We start from the raw sequence: 22,124 nt of genomic DNA, 5'->3' as shown, positions 1-22,124 counted from the left end.
GACGCACAGGTGAGTTTCCAAGGCAAGTGGTTATACTGGTAAAGTTCAGTACAGTTCAGTTCAGTTGCTCAGTCATGTCCAACTCTTTATGACCCTATGGACTGCAGCACACCAGGCCTCCCTGTCCATCACCAACTCCCCGGAGTCTATCCAAACTCATGTCCATTGACTCAGTGATGCCATCCAACCATCTCATCCCATCATCCCCTTCTCCTCCTGCCTTCAATCTTTCCCAGCATCAGGGTCTTTACTAGTGAGATAGTTCTTCACATCAGGTGGCCAACGTATTGGAGTTTCAGCTTCAACATCAGTACTTCCAATGAACTCTCAGGACTGATCTTTAGGATGCACGGGTTGGATCTTTTAGTCCAAGGGACTCTCAAGAGTTTTCTCCAACACCACAGTTCAAAAGCATCAATTCTTTGGCACTCAGCTTTCTTCATAGTCCAACTCTCACATCCATGCATGACTACTGGAAAAACCATAGCCTTGACTAGACGAACCTTTGTTGGCAAAGTAATGTCTCTGCTTTTTAATACGCTGTCTAGGTTGGTAATAACTTTTCTTCCAAGGAGTAGGCGTCTTTTAATTTCATGGCTGCAGTCACCATCTGCAGTAATTTTGGAGCCCCCCCAAAATAAAGTCTGTCACTGTTTCCACTGTTTCCCTATTTGCCATGAAGTGATGGGATGGGATGCCAGGATCTTCATTTTCTGAATTTTGAGCTTTAAGCCAACTTTTTCACTCTCCTCTTTCACTTTCATCAAGAGGCTCTTTAGTTCTTCACTTTCTGCCAAAGGGTGGTGTCATCTGCATATCTGAGTTATTGATATTTCTCCCAGCAATCTTGATTCTAGCTTGTGCTTCATCCAGCCCAGCGTTTCTCATGATGTACTCTGCTGCAGCTGCTAGGTCGCTCCAGTTGTGTCCGACTCTGTGCGACCCCATAGATGGCAGCCCACCGGGCTCCTCCGTCCCTGGGATTCTCCAGGCAAGAATACTGGAGTGGGTTGCCATTTCCTTCTCTGGGATGACGTACTCTGCATATAAGTTAAATAAGCAGGGTGACAATATACAGCCTTGCCGTACTCCTTTTCCTATTTGGAACCAGTCTGTTGTTCCATGTCCAGTTCTAACTGTTGCTTCCTGATCTGCATACAGATTTCTCAAGAGGCAGGTCGGTCTGTTATTCCCATCTCTTTCAGAATTTTCCACAGTTTATTGTGATCCACACAGTCAAAGGGTTTGGCATAGTCAATGAAGCAGAAATAGATGTTTCTCTGGAACTCTCTTGCTTATTGTGAAGGAGAAATGGCAAAAACCCTATACCTGATCTCACCTGGAAAGGGATGGGGATTTGGTTAGCCGGAAGTGAGTTCCGTTTGGAAGGAATCTATGTTTGGAAACCAATTAGCTCAGAGACTTTAGGTAATTCCCCACTCTTGCAGCCTTGGCTTCCTTCGTGGTGAAATGAGGACAGTATTGGTGCCAGCTTCCTCTCGGGCTTCCTTCAATCCTCAGAGCCTTTGCACTGGTCGTTTTCTCTGCTGCCCTTCTCTCCAGCTGGCTGTCTTTCCCTACTCCGCCCACAAAAGACTGGAGAGGTGACCTTATCAATCCCACAGAGGGCAAGGCCAGGAGTCCTGGGACCACAGTCCCAGAGTCCAGATCTTGTATAGTCAACCGTATCTGCAGCAGAGGCCCCCTCCGCTTATTCTCCATCGAATTCATGTACCTCCCAACATTTTATAATCATAACTTTTTTTGTGTGGTCATTGTTTTGTCGGCTGTTTACTTGGGTCTTTAATGTTTCTGCTTTCATTAGGAAGCCCCTCCTTCTTGGTGACCGCTTTACTCGCCAGGCCTGGCACTTGGTCGGGGTCCCTTAAGTAAAATGACAGGAGAAACTAGGCTTGAGTCCTAGTGAAAAGTGTCGGGGGCTGGGCAGATCCCCCAGTGCGGGCGGAGGCGGGACGTCGGGCGAATTCTGGGTGGAGCACGTGGGTCTTGGGCCCGAGCTTCGGGGGCGGGATCGGGCGTCGGGGCGGGGCTTCAGGACCGCCGCGGAGCCAGGATGAAGGAGCCGCCCAGGCTACGCCTGGTTTGAGTTTCTCCAGCCGCTCGGCCCTTCGGTCACTAGCCCGCGCCGCCGTTAGGGGGCGCCCGCGCCTGTGGCGCCGCGTCTCCGCTGGAAAGGCGCCGCCCGCGCCGGGCGGCAACAGCCGCAACTCCGGGCGCGGGCTCAGTCGTCCCTTCTGCCGCCGCCGCCGCCGCCGCCGCCGGGCGCGGGCTTGCTCGTCCTCGCGCTCGCGCTCTCCGGCCGCCGGCGTCTCCCGGCCCGGCAGCCACCGCCGCCGCAGCGCAGTGAGTAGGGGCGGGCCCACGGCGCGGAGGCCCGGGGCTCGGGAGGGCCGGGCTCTAGCAGAAGACCGCGCGGAGCGGCCGGGCAGCGGGGTTGAGGGGAACCCGGGTGGTGGCGGGGCCGCGCTCAGGGGACCTTGGGGAGTCCAGGCGGCGCGCTCCGGGGCTGGCACGAGCCCGCCGCGGGCTGCCCGCGACCAGAGGCCGGCCTTGGGCGGAGGATCCGGGGCCTGCCCCGCTGGGACTTGCGGGTTCGGCGGACCCGGGTTCAGGGCTCGGGTGCGCGCCCCATGCCCGGGCCCCAAGTGTCTCCCGTCCCACGCCCGGGGCCCGGGTCGGGGTGGGGGACTCTGCCAGTGGGCAGCAGTGAAGCCGGGACGGGAGCACCTCGAGGTTTGCTGGAAAATGATTGATTGTGGGTGGTGCTTATTGGCTACAGTTTACCTTATTTTAAAGCCTGCGGCAGGACTTCTGAACCCTGCCTTAGGGAATTTTTCTGCCCCAAAGAGAGACTGACCGCAGCTGAGTTCTTAATGCCCAGATTTGTGTGTGCCAGGGCATTTTTAATGCTGGACGTCAGAGGTGATAAATGGCCATGGTAATGAGGAGCCCCTGAAGCACCTGCCGGGTTGTCAGTGGTGGAGGCTGTGTCTGAGGGGTGGGACTCGAGAAACGAAGCAGAGATCCTTTTTGGATATTGTGCTGAAGTTATCATGTTTCTGCAACTATACCAGTTCTAGAACAAGTTGGATACTTCCAGTTTTAGGGCTTTGTGATGGAAGAGGTTTGAGTGCCAAGAGACCCGAGGTAACTTGGTTTGGCTAAGAGCGTTTGGGGTAGCCTGAGCGTGTCTTACCGTTTCCCCTTGGCATGTTCATTTTCTTTGCTGTCACAAACGCCCGAGTATATGAACGATTCCAAGATAGGAAAGAAGGGAGGGGACAGCGTTTAGCACAGGGCTGAGCCCAGGACTGAGATGCTTTCAGATAAACAGATGTGTAGCTAGGAAAAGGAAAATCTCTTTTTTAACTTGCATGGTTGGTAGGTTGAGACAACTTGCTCTTTGGTCAGACCATACTAGTACTTCATTTTGCATAACATCATAAATATTAAGAATTGAGTGGTGAGGACTACCATAGATGCTGTTTCTAAGGTTCATGTCATTTAAATTTTAATTTGTCGCAGCTTAAAGCATTACTGCATAAAGAAATTCTAGGGTGAATCTGTGAATCACTGAACGTGTCTTGGATTCTGGTATTTGGAGTCTATTTAAAATGGAATCCAGATATTTATTTGGATTTGGCTTTGCCTTGGACATAATCCTGAGTCATGCTTTAGAGTTCCTTCCTTCTGTGATGAAGAGTTCAGGCGTCTGGTGGTCTCTGTGAAAGCCAGATGCTCTTTTTACCTGTGGTTCTCCCTTGTGGTGCTCCAGGAAAAGGAGGACTGATGAGGGAGACTGGAAGCACATTAAGTGCCCTCCTCTTCCATACTTGCCCGGTCTCCATGCCCAGGCTCAGAATTGCTTGTGTTCACTCGCAGGTTTCTCAATTAACCACAGAAACTGTATGTATGGTACTGCCACTAGCATTTTCACACTTGCCAGTTTACCCATAACTGTGGGTAAGTGATCTCACTTATTTTTTCTCCAAGCAGCAGCTGGGCAATACAGAGTGATTTACTCTGGGTCTTATAATTAGTAATGAAGCCAAGCTGGCTTAAGGATCCTCACCTGTGGCTTCTTCTCTCTCTCTCCTGCTCTGGCCTGCCCGTGACCTCAGACCCCAAGCCCCCATCTGTCACCCTATAGGCCAGGTGTTGCCTCTGTGCTGTGCTTAAGTGGTACTGTTCTTTTGGGAATGTGGTATTATTCTGTTTTATCTTACAGAAATTAAGGTAAGAGGAATGGTATGGTTTTGTGACTATTTGTGGTAGCTCTTCAGTAGGAAAAGTCACTTTTAACTTACAGCACCTGTTTTGTAGACCACATGGAGAGAGCAGACAGAAAAAAGGATTCGTTTTTGGATGAAATGATCTGTTTGTGTAGTGGTTGTGGTCAAGCATCACCTAACACCATAATCATATTCTCCTTCTGTGCCTGGGTACTTAAACCAGCCTGTATGTGAATGTTAACCCCAAAGACTCCTTTAGATGTTGCGGAACTAGTTACTATAAAAAGTATTTCACTTTCAAAAACTCCCACATTTCAAGAACAGAGAAATTCAGCACAAAGGTGATTTTGAAGGTATGTATAGATGGAATTTCTTGAGTGGTCTCTTCTGAATGCCAGCCACAAAGATTTCAGTAGAAAGAAAGGCATTTTAAAAGGGCTACCTGGAAACTTAGGGAAGGAAATAGTGATGTGTTTATTATTTATTCAAGTTTGGAGGTGTGTATTGCAATGTGTAAGTTATTATGTAGGATAGGAGCAGGAGTTTTATTCCAGAGAATTCTTAGTCTGTAGCAGAAATGATAAGCCCAGAATATGTGTGCTAAATTAGTTCATCATAACCACGAACCCTGTAATTGAGTTCTGCTGTGGTAAGGAAAATGAGTTTCAGGGGTTCTTAAGTTATTCTTTAAGTCATTCACTTGTTGAATTGTGTGTTTTTCACATTTGCTAATGTAGAAAATTGTTAACAGTTTTTTTTAAGGCTTCCATAAATTCTTGAGTTTGTGTTTTCCTTAACATAATTATCTGCTAACACTACACTGTCAGAATTTATATATTAGTCATAATTAACCTTTGAAGTTGCATCTGGGTGAATTTTCAGAACTGCTGTACTTCCTTTGGGAACACTCTGCTGGTTGTTACCACATGTATTTTATTTGCACCAAAGGTCAGATCTTTTCAGGTGAACTTGATTTTACAGGGTCAGAAGTCTTTGAATTTTTGTGTTTGGTTGCATTCATTGTTTTTTAAAACAAGTTTTAGTAAGGCAGGTCACTATAAAGGAAAGATGTTTTTCATTGGTACCTTCATGATCTCCATTCCTGTCTGTTTTTCTGAAATATTAGGGGTGTGTTCCTCAAATAAGACAGGCACATTTGATGCCCATTTCAAGAGCTTCCTTCTGCTGTCTGTCTCGTGGTCCTTCAATTTCTCATTAAGTCCTCCACTGCTGAGTGCCAGAAGGGAGAGAAGATGAAAAGCAAATGAATCATTTCTAATTGTTAACGCTCTGGAAAATGACTTAGTAGAAGAGATTGAAGCTATTCTGGAAATTCTTTTGCACTGTGTTTTATTTCATTCATCTGCATTGTCTCTAAGATGGTCCTGCTGCTGCTGCTGCTAAGTCGCTTCAGTCATGTCCGACTCTGTGCGACCCAATGGACGGCAGCCCACCAGGCTCCCCCGTCCCTGGGATTCTCCAGGCAAGAACACTGCAGTGGGTTGCCATTTTCTTCTCCAGTGCATGAAAGTGAAAAGTGAAAGTGAAGTCGCTCAGTCGTGTCCGACCCTCAGCGACCCCATGGACTTCAGCCTACCAGGCTCCTCCGTCCATGGGATTTTCCAGGCAAGAGTCCTGGAATGGGGTGCTATTGCCTTCTCCTAACAGTCATCAGTTCAGAGGTTGATTATCCGGGTATTGGTTGACCAGGAATGTCCTTGCTTTTTTTGTTTGTGCTGTATCTGAGCATCTCTACAGAGGATGTTTAGAAGTAAGGCATAGAGATAAAATGTAAATTAATCATTACTATTTTTCCTGCTCTATAGCTCTTAAGTGAACATTTTCATTTTGAGGGTACAGTTTAGTAGTTGTTGAAAGTGACTGATAGTAACTTCATCTTATTTTGATGTATCTTATACAGGAATGAAGGGAGGCTTTTGGGTACTTTTTAAAGAAACATGGACTTATGTAGATCTCCATAATTACTTTCCTGAATTATTAAGCTTTGAGGTTTTATTACATCTTTGTACAGGAATAGAACCTTGCCTTTTGCTGTAGAACAGATTCAGGAGCATCATCTAACTGTGTGTGTGTGTGATTGCCCAAAAAGCTATCTTGTTTTGATTTAGCAGTAAAAAAAGAAAGGATTAATAGTGGATGGTCCTTGCATAACAGCCGTGACTTTGATGATACGTGTTTCTTCGTTTGTTTTTTACTTGTCTTTGGTCTCCTTTTTTCTTTTTTGGCATCTCCGATGTCTTATTCAACTGTTTGGATATTCGCAGAGTGGAGTTGTTTAAGATCGAAGATAGCAGTCTCGAATCACACTGGACAGTAGGTCCTTGCTATTTTGCTTCAAGGGAATTTTACAAATCCATGATAACTGCTCACTTTGGCTGAGTTACTGTTATATTTGTAAATAAACCTTTACTAGGTGGATAGCATTAATAGATGGCTGTTAGGGGTTTTTAAGTTAATCCTTTGGATTTCTCATTTCTTGGATATTATTCTTTCAGTTTCTGTTGGAGGAAGAGGTTTGTGGAAAGATTTGGACTAAGAATCAGAAAACCCCAACTCCTGTTCAGTTACTTTCTAGCCATGGGCCCTTGAGCAAGTCTCTTAAAGTGCCTCTTTGTTACATCTCCGAAAGTGGAAAGTGCAATTCACTTAGTCGTGTCTGACTCTTTATGATCCCATGGACTATAAGGTCTGTGGAGTTCTCCAGACCAGAACACTGGAGTAGGTAGCCTTTCCCTTCTCCAGGGGATCTTCCCAACCCAGGGATTGAACCCATGTTTCCCGCATTGCAGGCAGAAACTTTACCAGCTGAGCCATGAGGGAACCCCAAGAATACTGTAGTGGGTAGCCTATCCCTTCTCCAGGGGATCTTCCCAGCCCAGGAATCGAACCGGGGTCCCTTGCATCGCAGGCAGATTCTTTATCAGCCGAGCCACCAGGGAAGCATCTCCACTGCTACTGCTAAGTCACTTCAGTCGTGTCCGACTCTGTGCGACCCCACAGACGGCAGCCCACCAGGCTCCCCCGTCCCTGGGATTCTCCAGGCAAGAACACTGGAGTGGGTTGCCATTTCCTTCTCCAATGCATGAAAGTGAAAAGTGAAAGTGAAGTCGCTCAGTCGTGTCCGACTCTCAGCGACCCCTTGGACTGCAGCCTACCAGGCTCCTCCATCCATGGGATTTTCCAGACAAGAGTCCTGGAGTGGGGTGCCATTGCGTTCTCTGAATTATTCACATTCTGCTTACTATATCAGGGATGTTGTAGAGGAGCCCTCAGCCCTTTACTTAAATTGTTTCTTTATTCTAGAATCCCCTTTCAGGTTGTCCAAACATTCCTGCTGAGTTCCACTGAGACGAGCCCTTCCCCAAAGTCCTCCGTTTTCATGTTTGGCGTTCTCGCTGGCTCCCACAGCTCTCTGCCGGTCCATCTTTTATATGGGACCTTCGAATTCTGTACTTGAGTTGTTGCGTGTGGCCCTTCTTCATAGACTGAAAGCCCCACCGGGGCAAGGACCATACTTTCCTGTTTCTGTGTATGTGGATTGCACACAGGCCCCCCACCTCCCCTTCTACCCTCCAGTGAATGTTGGTCGACTGAATTATTTTTGAGGCTGCCAGTAATGAACCCTTTGGGTGATGGGAGAAGGCCAGAGGTGGGCATCTTAGCAGAACTTTTGGGTGACTGACCTTTTAAATCACTCAGTTGTTCCATCTGCTGATCTGTCTGTTGCATCAGTAACTGAATTAGGTGCACATAATACAAATTGGTAAAAACCTGTTTCTTGGTTCTCTCAAAATTCTGTTGTTGAAGTCAGTCAGAGGAATGAGAGATTGTCATCGCAGCCCTGCATTTGATGTTTGCTCCATTTCTCACCCTATAGCATGTGGAGCCCTACCTATTCCCAGCTGCTGAGTGTGGAGAATAAAAACTGACCGCACAGTTGTCTGGTTTACATTTTAGCTTGTTTGCTTTGAAGAATTTGCAAGGTAGAGAAATGGATGCTTGAGGCTCTGATTTCAGCCCCTGCTGTGCTATGCAAATGTTCTCTACATGCCTGAGTGACCTTTTGAGAAAGAGCCTTTGTGATCTTCTGTAGCCAGGGCCTGTTCTGGGAATTAGTGTGCCAGATTCCTCTAAAAGTGGGAAAAATGAATCCGTTAAAAAAACAAGACCAAACAAACAAACAAACAGTGCTTTTCCTGGTTAAATACCCTTAAGTCCATGTTTCTTATTGTCTCTTGTCAAAGCTTTTGAAATTTGCCCTGGAGTTTGCATTGCTGGGAGGTTTGGGAATTAATGTGTGTGAAGGAGAACGGACTGAAGCAGTTCAGGAGCTGAGAAACTGTTTAAGTGCTTTTAAATTGTAGATAAAAATAAAATAAAAATGGCATCATGAATATCTGGGTGTTTATCAATGTCTTTAGGCTGTCCCTTCCTAAGTGCCAGCCTAGTGACTCTCATGATAGATTGGTAAGGTTCTTTTCTGCCCCAAATTGTGCTCTAATGGTTCGGCATTTAACTTGTTTTGTATTTGTTTTGATTATTGTAGAAAATGAAATGTAATTAGGTTTTCTGTGTTACAGCAGAGCTACGTTTCTGGTGTATTTCTCTTGGAAGGAGATGCTAGTGTCTTGGAGGTTTATGGTTTTTAATGCTTTTACTAAGATGTTTAGTTTATGTAGCTGAAATGCTTATGAAAAAGAGTTTACTGTTTCCCTCTGTTAACCTTTTTGATAAGGATCGTCATAGTTTTGTACCAGATAAGGTTGTAGGGTTAATCATAATGTTCTCCTGCAGGAATTCTAAAAATTGAATTTTAAGAGAAGACAGGTAGAATTTTAATAACTGGTTTACTCCCTAGACTCTCTACCTTCCTCTCAAAGTTTAGGATAACTCTTTCCTCTGTATAAACATTTGCCAGTCTCTTAGGTACCCATTGTGGTAAGGATGTCGGGGGACCCCAGAAGACCTTTGGGAAATTGTTTCTCCCCTAGATCTTTGCCTTAGAACAAAGATGAGTGTTTCTCTGGTGTTTGGCCTGCTGTTGGGTGAGAAACCTGTCTTCTGTTTTCATAGTGATATGCACTGTCTCATGTCTTTTTCTCTTCCCCAAGTTTCCCTGGAACCTGGGCTCCCCGAGACGCAGCACTGGAGCAGATGGATAATGGAGACTGGGGCTATATGGTGAGAGGCTTTTGAGGATGCGTTCTGAAGGCTGGCAAATTATTCCTGTGTGTCTTTTCTCGCTTCATATGTATTCTTAGGTATAATGCATCTCAATGAGAATGGAACTTACGAATGGTACAACCCTTCCCTCCCCCGCAATTAGTCCTGTGTATTTTTGGGTGTTTTAACTTTGGTGTTTTTAAGTAAGCGAGCTCAGCGTGGACTCTCCATGTAACTTGTAATAATCACTGTGTTTTTGGTCTTAAAGTATCTTTCTCTTAAGACGCTTGCTTCGTAGAGTAGTGACTGGTAAATGAGTGTGCGGTGGGTGACAGTCGGCAGGCCGTTTTCCTGTGGTGGGAGGTTAATGGTTGAGAGCCACTTGCCCGCTGGTACTTTTCTTTTGCATGTGCATGTGTCTTCCTATGTTTTTTTTTTTTCCTTTGGTAAGAAATGTTTTATTTGCATATTACCTGTCTTTACCTGTCTTGCTTTATTTCTTAAGTATGGTTTTAAAAGCCAAAGGTATGTATTATTTAGAGAAGCTTGCTTTTCAAAATTAAAGGTCAGATTGTGACATTAATGTTACAAAAGTGATTATACTATCAGATTATGAAATTTGAAAGCTGCTCTTAGCCTTTGGGTATGTGAGAACCCACTCCAGTCTTCTTGCCTTGAAAATCCAATGGACAGGAGCCTGGCGGGCTGCAGTCAGTGGAGTTGCAAGGAGTTGGACATGACTTAGAGACTGAACAACAACAAAATATATGAGATTGTTTTGACCAAACTGTGTATTTTAAGTTAGTATTTGGCACTATTTCTTCCATGAAAAGTTGAGATTAAGTCCACACAAACTTTTATTTTTAAAATTTCATCTTAAAAAAAAAAAATTTCATCTTTTCCCTTCTTGAGGGGGAAAAGACAAAAATACTGAAATAGGTATCTTTATGTTATTCAATCATTTATATTGTTTTATGTTAAATTGAATTAGGAAACATAGAAGTTTTGTTTTTTTTTTTTTAAACTGGGGAGAAAATGAGTATATTTTAAGTTTCTCTTCCTCTTCCCATAATGTACTCTAACCTGAAAACCTCTAGACCCTGGGCCTGAAATTAAATGGCTTCGGAAGTCATGCCCTCCTTTTTCAGTGTAAGGCTCTGAAGCGGTGGACATAGCTCTTTTTTCTGTTGGAAGTGAATGTTCGATCCCTTCATCTGGGTGGGTTTCTCACTGAAACTAAAGCTGTTTTGCATCAGTGGCTTGCTGGATGTGCTGTAGCCTGAATCTTTCGCTTTGCTTGTTGCCACTACTTTTCTTAATTGGTCAAAGTTAGGATTTAAGAAAAATTTATTTTCAGATGACTGATCATGTTTTAAACAATTTCAGATGACTGACCCAGTCACGTTAAATGTAGGTGGACACTTGTACACGACATCGCTCACCACATTGACGCGTTACCCGGATTCCATGCTTGGAGCCATGTTTGGGGGGGACTTCCCCACAGCTCGAGACCCTCAAGGCAATTACTTCATTGATCGAGATGGACCTCTTTTCCGATATGTCCTCAACTTCTTAAGAACTTCAGAGCTGACCTTACCCCTGGATTTTAAGGAATTTGATCTGCTTCGGAAAGAAGCAGACTTTTATCAGATTGAGCCCTTGATTCAGTGTCTCAATGACCCCAAGCCTTTGTATCCTGTGGATACTTTTGAAGAAGTCGTGGAGTTATCTAGTACCCGGAAGCTTTCTAAGTACTCCAATCCGGTAGCTGTCATCATAACCCAGTTAACCATTACCACCAAGGTTCATTCCTTACTAGAAGGCATATCAAACTATTTTACGAAGTGGAATAAGCACATGATGGACACCAGAGATTGCCAGGTGTCCTTTACTTTCGGACCCTGTGATTATCACCAGGAAGTCTCTCTCCGCGTCCACCTGATGGAGTACATTACAAAACAGGGTTTCACGATCCGCAACACCCGAGTGCACCACATGAGTGAGCGGGCCAACGAGAACACGGTGGAGCACAACTGGACTTTCTGCAGGCTGGCCCGGAAGACGGACGACTGACCTCAGCCCTGGGGGAGGTTCCTGGAAGTGGACTTCCCAGGACATCCAAGAGGCTGACTTTTTTTTTTTTTTTTTAAATCACAGTGTGAGATTTTTTTTTTAATATTTGTATTTATTTGAAGGCATTGGGGACCAGAAGGAAGTACTCCTCTATATTTTGTTCCCTTCACCCCAAGTGTGCATGTGCCTGTTCCGAGCCTCCAAATACCGTTTTTTTTTTTTTTTTAATACAAAGAAGTCTGAAAATCATTATGGTCTATAATGATTTAACAAAGCTTTTTTTTTTTTTTTTGCAGTGCTAAAATGATTTCTGATTAAATAGCCCCTAAATCAACTAGAAGGCTAAAAACGCAGGAGTGAAAGAATAAACAGAGTACTCATGATGCCTTGGGGAAAAATCAGAACGTCATGTAGACATCATGTAGGGTGACCTAGTTTTCAGACCAATAAGCAGTATTGTAATATTAAAGGAAAACTATTCCAATCATGTAAAAGTACTTGTTAAGTACTGCTTTTTACAGTTATGACAACTGTTTCTTTCTATGCATATAAATCAAGCAACCAAATATCTGTAGCCATGGAGATGTCTGACTAGAAATATTTATATTGGATTCTGAATACAAAACGTCCCTGTGGTAGAAATCTTAACATCTTATGCCTGGTGCAGTATAATTGTCAAGTGGTACTGTCTACCAGAAAAAAAAAAAAAAACAATAAAAATTGAAATATGAGAATTAGGTGTGTATTGGTTGATTATTGTTAAGGGGGGAAATCTTAATCCTTGTCTAAAAGGTGAATTGTTTTATGTCCTAATAAATACTGCCTATAGCATGTTTGTATTTGATTCAGAAGGACCCAGTGGGAGCTTCAGGGTGCAGTTTATGGAATTCTACTGTGCTGTCGAGTCAGGAATTGATGAAATTACTAGTTTAGTTTAAAACAGCGCATAGTTGGACAGCGAACGTACAGCTTAACAATTTTTTTTCCAATAGGACTTATTTTGAAGATCATAGATTTTTCTCCGGTTGTCATTGCTCTGTGACCCTTGTTCTAGCTTTGTATTGAGCACAGGGACAAACCGACTCGAGCCATTTTATTCTCACGTATTAATGGTGACCCATGAATGCAATTTATTATTAAGATTAACTTTCTGAGGAGAAGGAAACTGGAGTGAACGAAGGATCTAGAACAGTTGGAGATACGGTGTACTTTTATTTATTTCACTGTAGTCTTATTTTGCATAGTTCATTTGATTCTGTTTCTTGGAAGTTGCTCACAGGAAGGATTATGTTAACTATAGTGAAACTTCCTAGTTTACTAGAACACCTTTTAAAAGACAGTTCAGAAATTTTCCTGTTGTCTAAGGGAGGAGTAGGGTTCCGAGGCTGTGCACCCCAGACTCCCTTTTCTTCTCTGAGAAGATTCTGAAATTCTCTTCTTTAAAAGGAGGATGGGAACACTGTCTTACATCCGTGTTTGCCCACTTCGTTCTGAAAATTTAAGGTTTGACAAGTGACCAATATCTAGAAACCTGTAATTACCCCCATTTTCACCGTTTTCAAACTAAAATCCCTTAACGTTAACTATTGGTAGGTGGCTGTGGTTTCATAAGTATGAGGTTATCATTTTAGAAAATTGTCTCCTACTTCAAATTGATTAGGGGTTACCTAAAAAACAAACAACAAGGAAAGGAACAGCTTAGCCAGTCAACGCATTGTTAACAGAGGTGAATGAAAGATAAAATTAATTTGGACTGAAAACTGGTATGAAGTATGACTATTAGTTGTTCCAGGGTTTTAAGAGTTAAATGTTTATGAGGCCTCTCCCTTGTCCAGATTACTGGAGATAAGTTTGCTTTTGGTAAATTTTCTAAGATTTATGTTATTAACGATTAAATGATTATATGAGTATATTAGGAAAAGTAGCCTGCTGAGGTTTTTTGCCATTTGTTTGATAATATTTAATTTTGAGTGTATTAACTTGGGCAGTTGAAAATGATGTGAAAAATGTAGCGTGGTTATATTTGGGTAATTTGAGACAGTTATGTCTTTTATGAAATTTTAAATGATTTTTATTGTAGAAGAGTTGATTTTTAAACATTTATGTTGTATCCCTAGGGCTGTTTTTTTTCTTTTCAGTTTTTAAATTTAAGTATAGTTGACATACAATATTGTGTTGATTTCAGGTGTACTACATGGTGATTGGACATTCATATTCATTATGAATCGATCAATCACGGTAAATCTGGGGACCATGTGTCACCAGTCTCCACAGTGTTGCTGACTGTACTCCCTGTGGTATCCGTTACATCCTGTGACTTATTTTATAACTGAAAGTTTGTGTCTTCTAATCTTTCACCTGTGTCCTACCTCCCCAACAACCACTGCTGTATCTTTGAGTCTCTTTCTGTTTTGTTTGCTCATTTTTTTTTTTTGATAGAATTTAATAGAATTGAAATTATATGGCCTTTGTCTGTCTTTTGTCTGATTTATTTTATGTGGCCTAGTACTCTCTAGGACCGTTGATGCTCTTGTAGATGGTACAGTCTCATTCTTTTTTACGGCTGAGTAATATCGCTGTTTATGTACACCATAATTTCTTTGTCCGTTCATGTGTTGGACTCTTAGATGGTTCCCATATCTTTGCTGTCGTAAATAATGCTGCAGTGACTGTAGGTGTACACAGGTATCGTTCAAGTTAGTGTTCTTGTTTTCTTTGGGCACATACTCAGAAGTGGAATTGCTGGACTGCATCATAGCTCTATTTTTAACTTTTTGAGGAACCTCCATACTGTTTTCCACAGTGGTTGCACCAACTTACACTCCCCTCCAACGGTGCACAAGTGTTTTCCTTTCTCCATATCCTTGCCAGTACTTGTTATTTATTACCTTAAAAAAATTTTTTTTAATTTATTTTTAAAGTATTTATTTATTTGGCTGTGCTGGGTCTTACTTGTGGCATGTGGGATCTAGTTCCCTGACCAGAGATTGAACCCCTGCCCCCTTGAGCTGGAAGCAGAGTCTTGGCCACTGACTGGACCATGAGGGAAGTCCCTATTTCTTATCTTTTTAGTGACAACCATTCTGATTGGCGTGAGGTGATTGACATTTTATTTAGACTATGGCAAGTATATACACTTTTAGAAGAGGATTGTGTATGTGCGTGTGTGTGTGTATCAGAGAAGGCGATGGCACCCCACTCCATCACTCTTGCCTGGAAAATCCAATGGGCGGAGGAGCCTGGTAGGCTGCAGTCCATGGGGTCTCGAAGAGTCTGACACGACTGAATGACTTCACTTTCACTTTTCGCTTTCACGGAATGGAGAAGGAAATGGCAACCCGCTCCAGTGTTCTTGCCTGGAGAATCCCAGGGACGGGGGAGCCTGGTGGGCTGCCGTCTGTGGGGTTGCACAGAGTTGGACACGACTGAAGCGACTTAGCAGCAGTGTGTGTGTGTGTTTTCTTTTAAGCCCTGGGATGAATAAATGTGTGCTGTGACAACACAAGTGATAACTAATAGATCTGTTGGCTTTTGCTAGATCTAAAGCAAAACCCTGGGATTTCACAAAACAGATGCTACAAATGGATAGTGCTTTGTTTTTAATTGTGGGAAATTTCAAACATTCGGAAGTAGAATAGTGTAAACACCCACGTACCCATTGAACAGCTTTAACAATGATTCACTCCCCCTGTTTCTTCCCCTGGATTATTTTGGAATAAATCAGATATTTCACATGCTTCAGACTGTCTCTGAAGGATAATGATTCTTTTAAACAATACGTGCATGTGTGGTTGTAGATTTTAAGGACACCTGCGCCGTAGCATGACGAGCACACGGTGCTGCCTCTCCAGTGCTGCGGGTCGTCTCAGAGCCTGGCTCTCTGGCCTTGTAATAGTGGTCTTATATATTTCTCATAGGCAGGGTTCCCCTGTGAGTAGAAAGAAGTGCATTATTAAAACAGACTTTTTCTGCCAGGATTAATGACTTTCACTTTCACATTAAGTTTGTAATTTCAAAACAGTAATGTTACATAAGATTCTTAATTTTTAAATGTATTTTTAAAATCCATTTTGTGATGAACATATGGGGAAACATTTTTTTCCAAAGGGCATCCTTCCTTTTCTCATGCAGATTTCAAATTGTGGATGCAGGTGGCCAATTAAAAAAACACAGCTTACCATTTTGCTTTGGGGATTTAATACAAATAAAAGGCTTGACTCTTTGAAATTGAGCACATTAACCAAAAAACAAGAAACCAGAAGGTGGAATGAAATAAGCAGCGTTCTGTGTCAGAATTGGGTGTTCTTAATATACCTTGTTCTCTCTCTCTAAAAATATTCATCTATTTATTATTTTTTGGCCCCATCGCACAGCACATGGGATCTTAGTGCCCGACCAGGGATCGAACCTGTGCTCCCTGCGTTGGGAGTGTGGAGTAGTCTTAACCACTGGACCACAGGGAAGTGCCTACCTTATTCTCTAATGTGATGTCTTCATTTCACTGCTCTACCCTCATCTTTTATGATATTGTTTCACTTTTTTGCCTGTCTGAGCTGAAACTGTAAGTTCCCTGATGACAGGGGTTCTCCACTGTGTCCTCAGCACCTAGCATAGCTTCTGGTATACCTCAAATGCTCAATAACTATTTGTTAAATGATTGAATGAGCGAATGAATCGGTAGGTGTGTTGAACATCTGGCAACCATTTTAACAGATTTCTACAGTAGAATAATTGGGGGGAGATAGGATTCTTGTTTAGAAATTATCCCCAGTGGTGTCTCTACTGCTTGCATCTATAGGTAATCTCTTAGAGGAGTTCTAGTGGGGAAGGGTTAGGGTCACTGCAGACGGTGATTGCAGCCATGAAATTAAAAGACGCTTACTCCTTGGAAGGAAAGCTATGACCAACCTAGACAGCATATTAAAAAGCAGAGACATTACTTTGTCCACAAAGGTCTGTTTAGTCAAGGCTATGGTTTTTCCAGTGGTCATGTATGGATGTGAGAGTTGGACTGTGAAGAAAGCTGAGCTCTGAAGAATTGATGCTTTTGAACTGTGGTGTTAGAGAAGACTCTTGAGAGTCCCTTGGACTGCAAGGAGGTCAGTCCTGGGTGTTCACTGGAAGGACTGATGTTAAAGCTGAAACTCCAGTATTTTGGCCACCTCATGTGAAGAGCTGACTCACTTGAAAAGACCCTGATGTTGGGAAAGATTGAAGGCAGGAGGAGAAAGGGACGACAGAGGATGAGATGACTGGATGGCATCACCAATTCAATGGACATGGGTTTGGGTGAACTCTGGGAGTTGGTGATGGACAGGGAGGCCTGGCATGCTGCAGTTCGTGGGGTCACAAAGAGTCGGACATGAATGAGCGACTGCACTGAACTGAGTGGGAAAGGGGAACAGCCTTTTGCAGTTCATTACAAAGAAACGGGCTTGAGATAGCATCCAAATCAGGGGGAAAGACGGAAGACACCGAGGAGAGAGTAAACCATGAGAGTGCATCCTGCTGTCTGGGTTAGAGTTCAACACTTAACTTCCCCTAGACAGAAGAGATGCTTCCAGTTCTAACACATTTCACTCAGCATAGCATTTTCCTTTTGGTAGGAATGTCAGGGAAATAAATTCCCGTTTGTACTTTTGTGTCTGACGAGGCATATTTCAGAGTAGCTTTCATTTAAATTGATTTGAAATACCTGTAGTGTTCCTTTTTCTGCTAGGGCAAACGAGGGGGGCAAATGTCTCTTTCTGCAGCTTCAAAATTACCTACAGCAGATTAGACAATAACTCTTTAAAAGTGCTATTTTGGTAGTCCGTAGAGGAGCTGCAAATGTAAGATGAGGGGGCTGAATATTGGTAGTCAAACAAGTGTCATTTCAACTAGCTGGAAACAGTCCTTCAAGGTCAGGTGTGAACTCACGTTCCTGAAATCAGCGTGTGAGCAAGAGCCACACTGCTCTCCCTTGCCCCTTTTTAGCGAGGTGAGGTGCACTGGGATGGCAGGAGTGGCGTTACTGTGTGTGCAGCAGGGTCCTTGCCCCCTGTGCAGGTCGCAGAACCATGTTCATTTACTCCGTAATGAAAGCATCTACTCTGGTAGACCCTGGAGTTGGGACGATGAATTCCATCCCTGTTCACAGTCAAGTGGCAGGAGATCGGGGAGGGTGCCTGGGGTGTCGAGCATCCACATCCCTACCCAGTGTGCTGATGCCCTGGGTCAGTGACGCCCCTCACTTAGACAAGCCTGCAGTCATACAGTGTCCAGAGTAAATTCTTTCAAGAAGAAGGGTAGAAACAAGTAAAAGACAGAGAGCCCCCTCTGTTCTTTGGTGAAGATGAGGAACAGGAGAACTGGCATGCTTCCTCGCATTGCTGCTAAAGCAGCTTTGAGCTGGATATGGCAGTGCTCCCTGACAGGTGTTAAGGCAGGGGAGGTTTTTCTCTCAAGCATCAAAGGGCATGTGTGTCTCTTTAGATCACAGGGGCTAATCTAGAGGGATGGGATCGCTGTAGCTCTTTGCCAGGGTTTAAACGTTAGAAAGTAGAGATCTAATCATTAGAAAAAGTAACATAATGTAAGACTGTGCTAACCAATAAATGTACAGTCTTTAGGTAAGTTCTTGATATTTCCTTGCTGAGTTAGAAGGGTGCCTTCCTGGAGACGGAAGGACCGAAACGGATTGGCCTTCTATCTGATAAGCTTCTGGGGGGTAACTGGTTGTGGTGCAACTTAAGATAACCATGTTAAATTAAGCTGTGAGGTATGACAGGATGCAGAACGTTAAGAGCAAGTCTAACACCATGCTAAGTGTGAATGGACGCCTGAGAGGTGCCAATTTGATGAGGTGTTAAGACACTTTTTCTGAAATTTGACAGAAGAGGTAAAAAAGTAAGCTTCATCATCTGAATAACACATTTGCAGTATAGAATTCAAAATAGCCTGTTGTGTAGCTATAGAGAGCCTTTGTTTTGATCATCTGTATCAAGTCAGCTATTAAATGTTGGTTTCCCAAATTCTAAATGCAGGATCCATTTCTCTCCTCCAGTTAATGTACCCATTGATTCCTCGAGGCTCACAGCAGAGAGTCTGGGACCCTGGCCCCAGGCTGTTAGGATTTATTGGGTCCTCCGCCGCCTTCTGTTAATGAGTTCTGGTGGTCTCTCCTAGGCCGGCTGGGGATCTTTTCACCGTCACCTATGTACTTGTCATTCACTTGGCTTCCTGGGACACTGACGCGCTGCGGCGGCCCCTCTGTCCCTGGGGTGCTGTTCCTTAAAGAGGAAGGAGGGCGTCTCTCCCAAGTGGTGAGATCTGAGAGAGACACCCCCCCCCCAAGCTTCCTGTCCCTCTCAACACCTGCTGTATCAACACTAAACTGAGAGTTAAAAGGCTGAAAATAAGGTGGTTAAATCAGTGCAGCCGTTTGTCTTCTTATTTCTGTTACTTAAACGCCAGCCTGCCTCTCTGTGTGTATGCCCTTGGGTATGTCAAGCTGTGATTTAGAGCTTGGTCCTTCCTCCTAATTCCCTTCACCAAATTCTGAGCAGTGCATTTTGCTGATTACAGTTCAAACTCAGAGACGCTGCCAGGCCACATCTCTGCTCCTGTTTTTTGTTTTTTTTTTGTATTCTTAAAATACTGTAAATAGATATACTATGCCAAGCAATTTCTAATCTAATGGACATCGATTGCCATGGAAAAGCATGGAGGTACAGTCACTGCTTGTTCCCTGCTCTCTTAGGTAATTTATCAAGTGTTCTAGTCAGCTACCTCAGTATTGGTGGGTGACTTCTGAGCCCACTGGAACAGACGTTCATAGGCATGTCCATCATAACAGCCGAGTGCTGAATTTAAACACTGATCCGTGAAGTCAAAAGCATCAGTTAACAAGATAGCATCCTTCCTGAGAGGAAAAAAGAGAGTTTGTGAGTATATTAGATTGCTTGATTCATCTGGAATGGTGAATAATAACATCTAATTAGAAGTTGCACCATTATCCACTTTTTGAACAGCTCAGTTTTAATTTTTTTTGCAAGTTTTAATTTTTGATCAGTTATATAGGCACAGTAGAAAGAGTCAAATAGGTTTTCAAGGCTTGTTATTTAAACTCAGCATATCCCTGCCTCTCACCTCCATTTCTTCCCCCCAGCCCCTAGAGGCAGTCGAAGTTTTACTCTCTTAACAGCTTTTTAGGGAACTGACCTGAATGCCTCTCAGTGTCTTGTTTGTATTACTACTTCCTGTTCAGTGTTGCTAGATATCATCTGTGCCTGTTACAGAAGATTGGATTTGTTTTAGCACGCCTCTCCTCGCTTGCGCCACCGTGCCCTCCCCACCCCCAGCCTCTGCCTCCTCTCCTTGGTCGTCCTGCCTCCTAGTATAGTTAGTTTCGGCCAGACTAACATTCAGTGCTTACCTTGTAACGGCTGTGTATTCTATATGTTATTATGACTTTAGATGCTCTCTGTTCACAGCTCGGCCGTGCTCCACCAACGCTCTCCTGACACAGGGATCGCTCTCCTGGCCCTTCTGTCATAATTCTTAGTGGTTTCACTGTCTGTGTGGATCCTCTAGAACTTGATGCCTCAGGTCCTTGACTCTCCTGCACTGATCTGCAGCCTCCCTCTGACTGCCAGGGTCACACACCCGGGCTCATCATCCATGCCTTCATTTCACCGTAAGCCCAGCCATTTTCTTTTTCACCGTTTCTTGTCTTTCTAGCTTACTCCCTCTACTGCTCTGACTTCTGTAATTCTCATTTTACCTTTCAGGCAGCAAAATTATTTTCTTTTAACCTATGGAATGAAGTTATTTAAAAACTTGTTTACATGCTTCTCTTCCTTTTTTAGCAGAGGATATGAAATAAAATACATGACTGTTTACACTCTTCCTTAACCCTCATTTCACACGGCATTTGAGGTGCGTGGGATACTGTACTTACTTTAATCCTGGATGGCCTTTTCTCATCATTATGACATGGTTTTCCTACAGGGCTGTTCATAATTCTTTGACACTACTGGCACCTACTGCCTCAAGTCCCCTATCTATGTGAGCTGTCTTTCTTCATCCATCTGAAATTCCATGGTCTGTTATATTCACTCGCTGCAAGATACATTCAACAGGTTTCTTGCTTGTCATACTTGTTCAGCAAAATACCGTCCCTTGTTTATATCCCGTTTTCCACCGACTTTGTCCCGCACCTTTGTAACAATATATGCCTGAAAAACCAATACTGACTGCCCTGAAGACTCGAGCGGGCCCTGATCGCTGCTTGGCAGTCACTCTTGGTGGCTTGAATTCATTCACTTGTTCATTCTCTTACCTTCTCTCCCACCTGCTCTTTGATCCTCAGATCTGTGGTGCTCACTTGCCCATCTCTCTTAACCTAGGTGACTTTGAGTCCCGTTTCACTGGTGTGAAAATAGAAGTGGTAAGAGGAGTCCACAAGTTCGCAAGCGTGCATGTAAACATACGGGGTTTTCTCTCTGAACAGGTGCACTGTCCTAGTTACCAGCTCCGGCCAGTCCCCCTTGTGCACTGATACCTTCCCCGCTTGCCCAGTAGAGCTGTGTTCCAGAAGTCCTCCTGTATTTCCACCGCAATGTCGAAATTCCCGTCTGTACTGGGTCGTGTCCATCGGTGTACAAACAGGCTGCCATTTCTCCCATCCGTATCAAAACACTCATTTGACTCTGTTTCCCTCCCCATCGTCTCACCTGTACCTCGCCTCCCCTTTGTGACAAAACTCCTTGAAAGTGTCCAGCTTCTTTATGCTTGCTCTTTCCAGTTGTTCTTGTCTGGCTGTTCTCCTCAGCTAGATTCAGGTTTTCATTCCCTCCACTCCGCTTAAGCAGCTTTTGTCAAGGTCGTCTCCTCCTTGTCTTTGAAGGGTCCTGAGACTCAGTGCCTGGGCCTCTCCTCTTCATACACTCACCCCTTGTGATACTGTCCTTCTGGTGGCTTTAAATACCAACCGCACACCAGTGGCTTCTGCATTTCTCTCTCCAGCCTCACCTGCTTACTAATGGTTTACATGATTTCTAGCGGGCTCTTCAAACTTGAGGTATTCAAAAACAGCCTCCTGATCTTCGAGAAATTCTGTCCACCCTACCCAAACCTGGCTCTCCTGTAGCCTTCCCCATTTACAGTAAATGGTGACTCGGTCCTGGCCCCAAACCTGAGCTCCTCTCGGTCTCTTACTTTCCATGTCGGATCTGTTAGCAAATCTTGTTCTGTCTCAAGAATAAACCCAAACTTGGACCGCTTCCCCCCACCTCCAGTGCTGTCATGCTGGTCCAGTCCGCCAGCATCTCTCACCGGGCTTATTGCGGCCTCCTAACTGGTCTCTCCGGAGAAGGCAATGGCACCCCACTCCAGTACTCTTGCCTGGAAAATCCCATGGACGGAGGAGCCTGGTAGGCTGCAGTCCATGGGGTTGCTAAGAGTCGGACACGACTGAGCAACTTCACTTTCACTTTTCACTTTCATGCATTGGAAAAGGAAATGGCAACCCACTCCAGTATTCTTGCCTGGAGAATCCCAGGGACTCGGGAGCCTGCTGGGCTGCCATCTTTGGGGTCGCACCGAGTCGGATACGACTGAAGCGACACAGCA

The 22,124-nt window shown here is 44.1% G+C and overlaps 2 protein-coding genes across 20 annotated transcripts in view; one reads left to right on the top strand and one right to left on the bottom strand.

Annotated features, from left to right (window-relative positions):
• KCTD6 (potassium channel tetramerization domain containing 6) overlaps positions 1 to 12,230 on the top strand; it is a 47,983-nt gene extending 35,753 nt beyond the window's left edge. For 6 of the 11 annotated variants that reach the window (XM_061397425.1, XM_061397427.1, XM_061397432.1 and 3 more), the window contains 2 exons: positions 9,386 to 9,455; positions 10,824 to 12,230. In XM_061397425.1, the coding sequence (XP_061253409.1) occupies positions 9,386 to 9,455; positions 10,824 to 11,510 (757 nt within the window). In that variant the 3' untranslated portion in view covers positions 11,511 to 12,230. The other 5 variants (XM_061397435.1, XM_061397433.1, XM_061397429.1 and 2 more) reach the window with 5 other exon arrangements.
• Positions 12,231 to 15,092: 2,862 nt separating this feature from the next.
• Positions 15,093 to 22,124, bottom strand: part of ACOX2 (acyl-CoA oxidase 2) — a 30,795-nt gene continuing 23,763 nt past the window's right edge. For all 9 annotated transcript variants that reach the window (XM_061397409.1, XM_061397405.1, XM_061397406.1 and 6 more), the window contains 2 exons: positions 19,281 to 19,413; positions 15,093 to 15,438 (listed from right to left, as the gene is read on the bottom strand). In XM_061397409.1, coding sequence (XP_061253393.1) covers positions 15,376 to 15,438; positions 19,281 to 19,413 — 196 coding nt within the window. In that variant the 3' untranslated portion in view covers positions 15,093 to 15,375. The remainder of the gene's footprint in view (positions 15,439 to 19,280; positions 19,414 to 22,124) is intronic.

Source organism: Bos javanicus, chromosome 22 (assembly GCF_032452875.1).
Source record: "Bos javanicus breed banteng chromosome 22, ARS-OSU_banteng_1.0, whole genome shotgun sequence".
NCBI lineage: Eukaryota > Metazoa > Chordata > Mammalia > Artiodactyla > Bovidae > Bos > Bos javanicus.
This window is presented reverse-complemented; position numbering and strand designations above follow the sequence as displayed.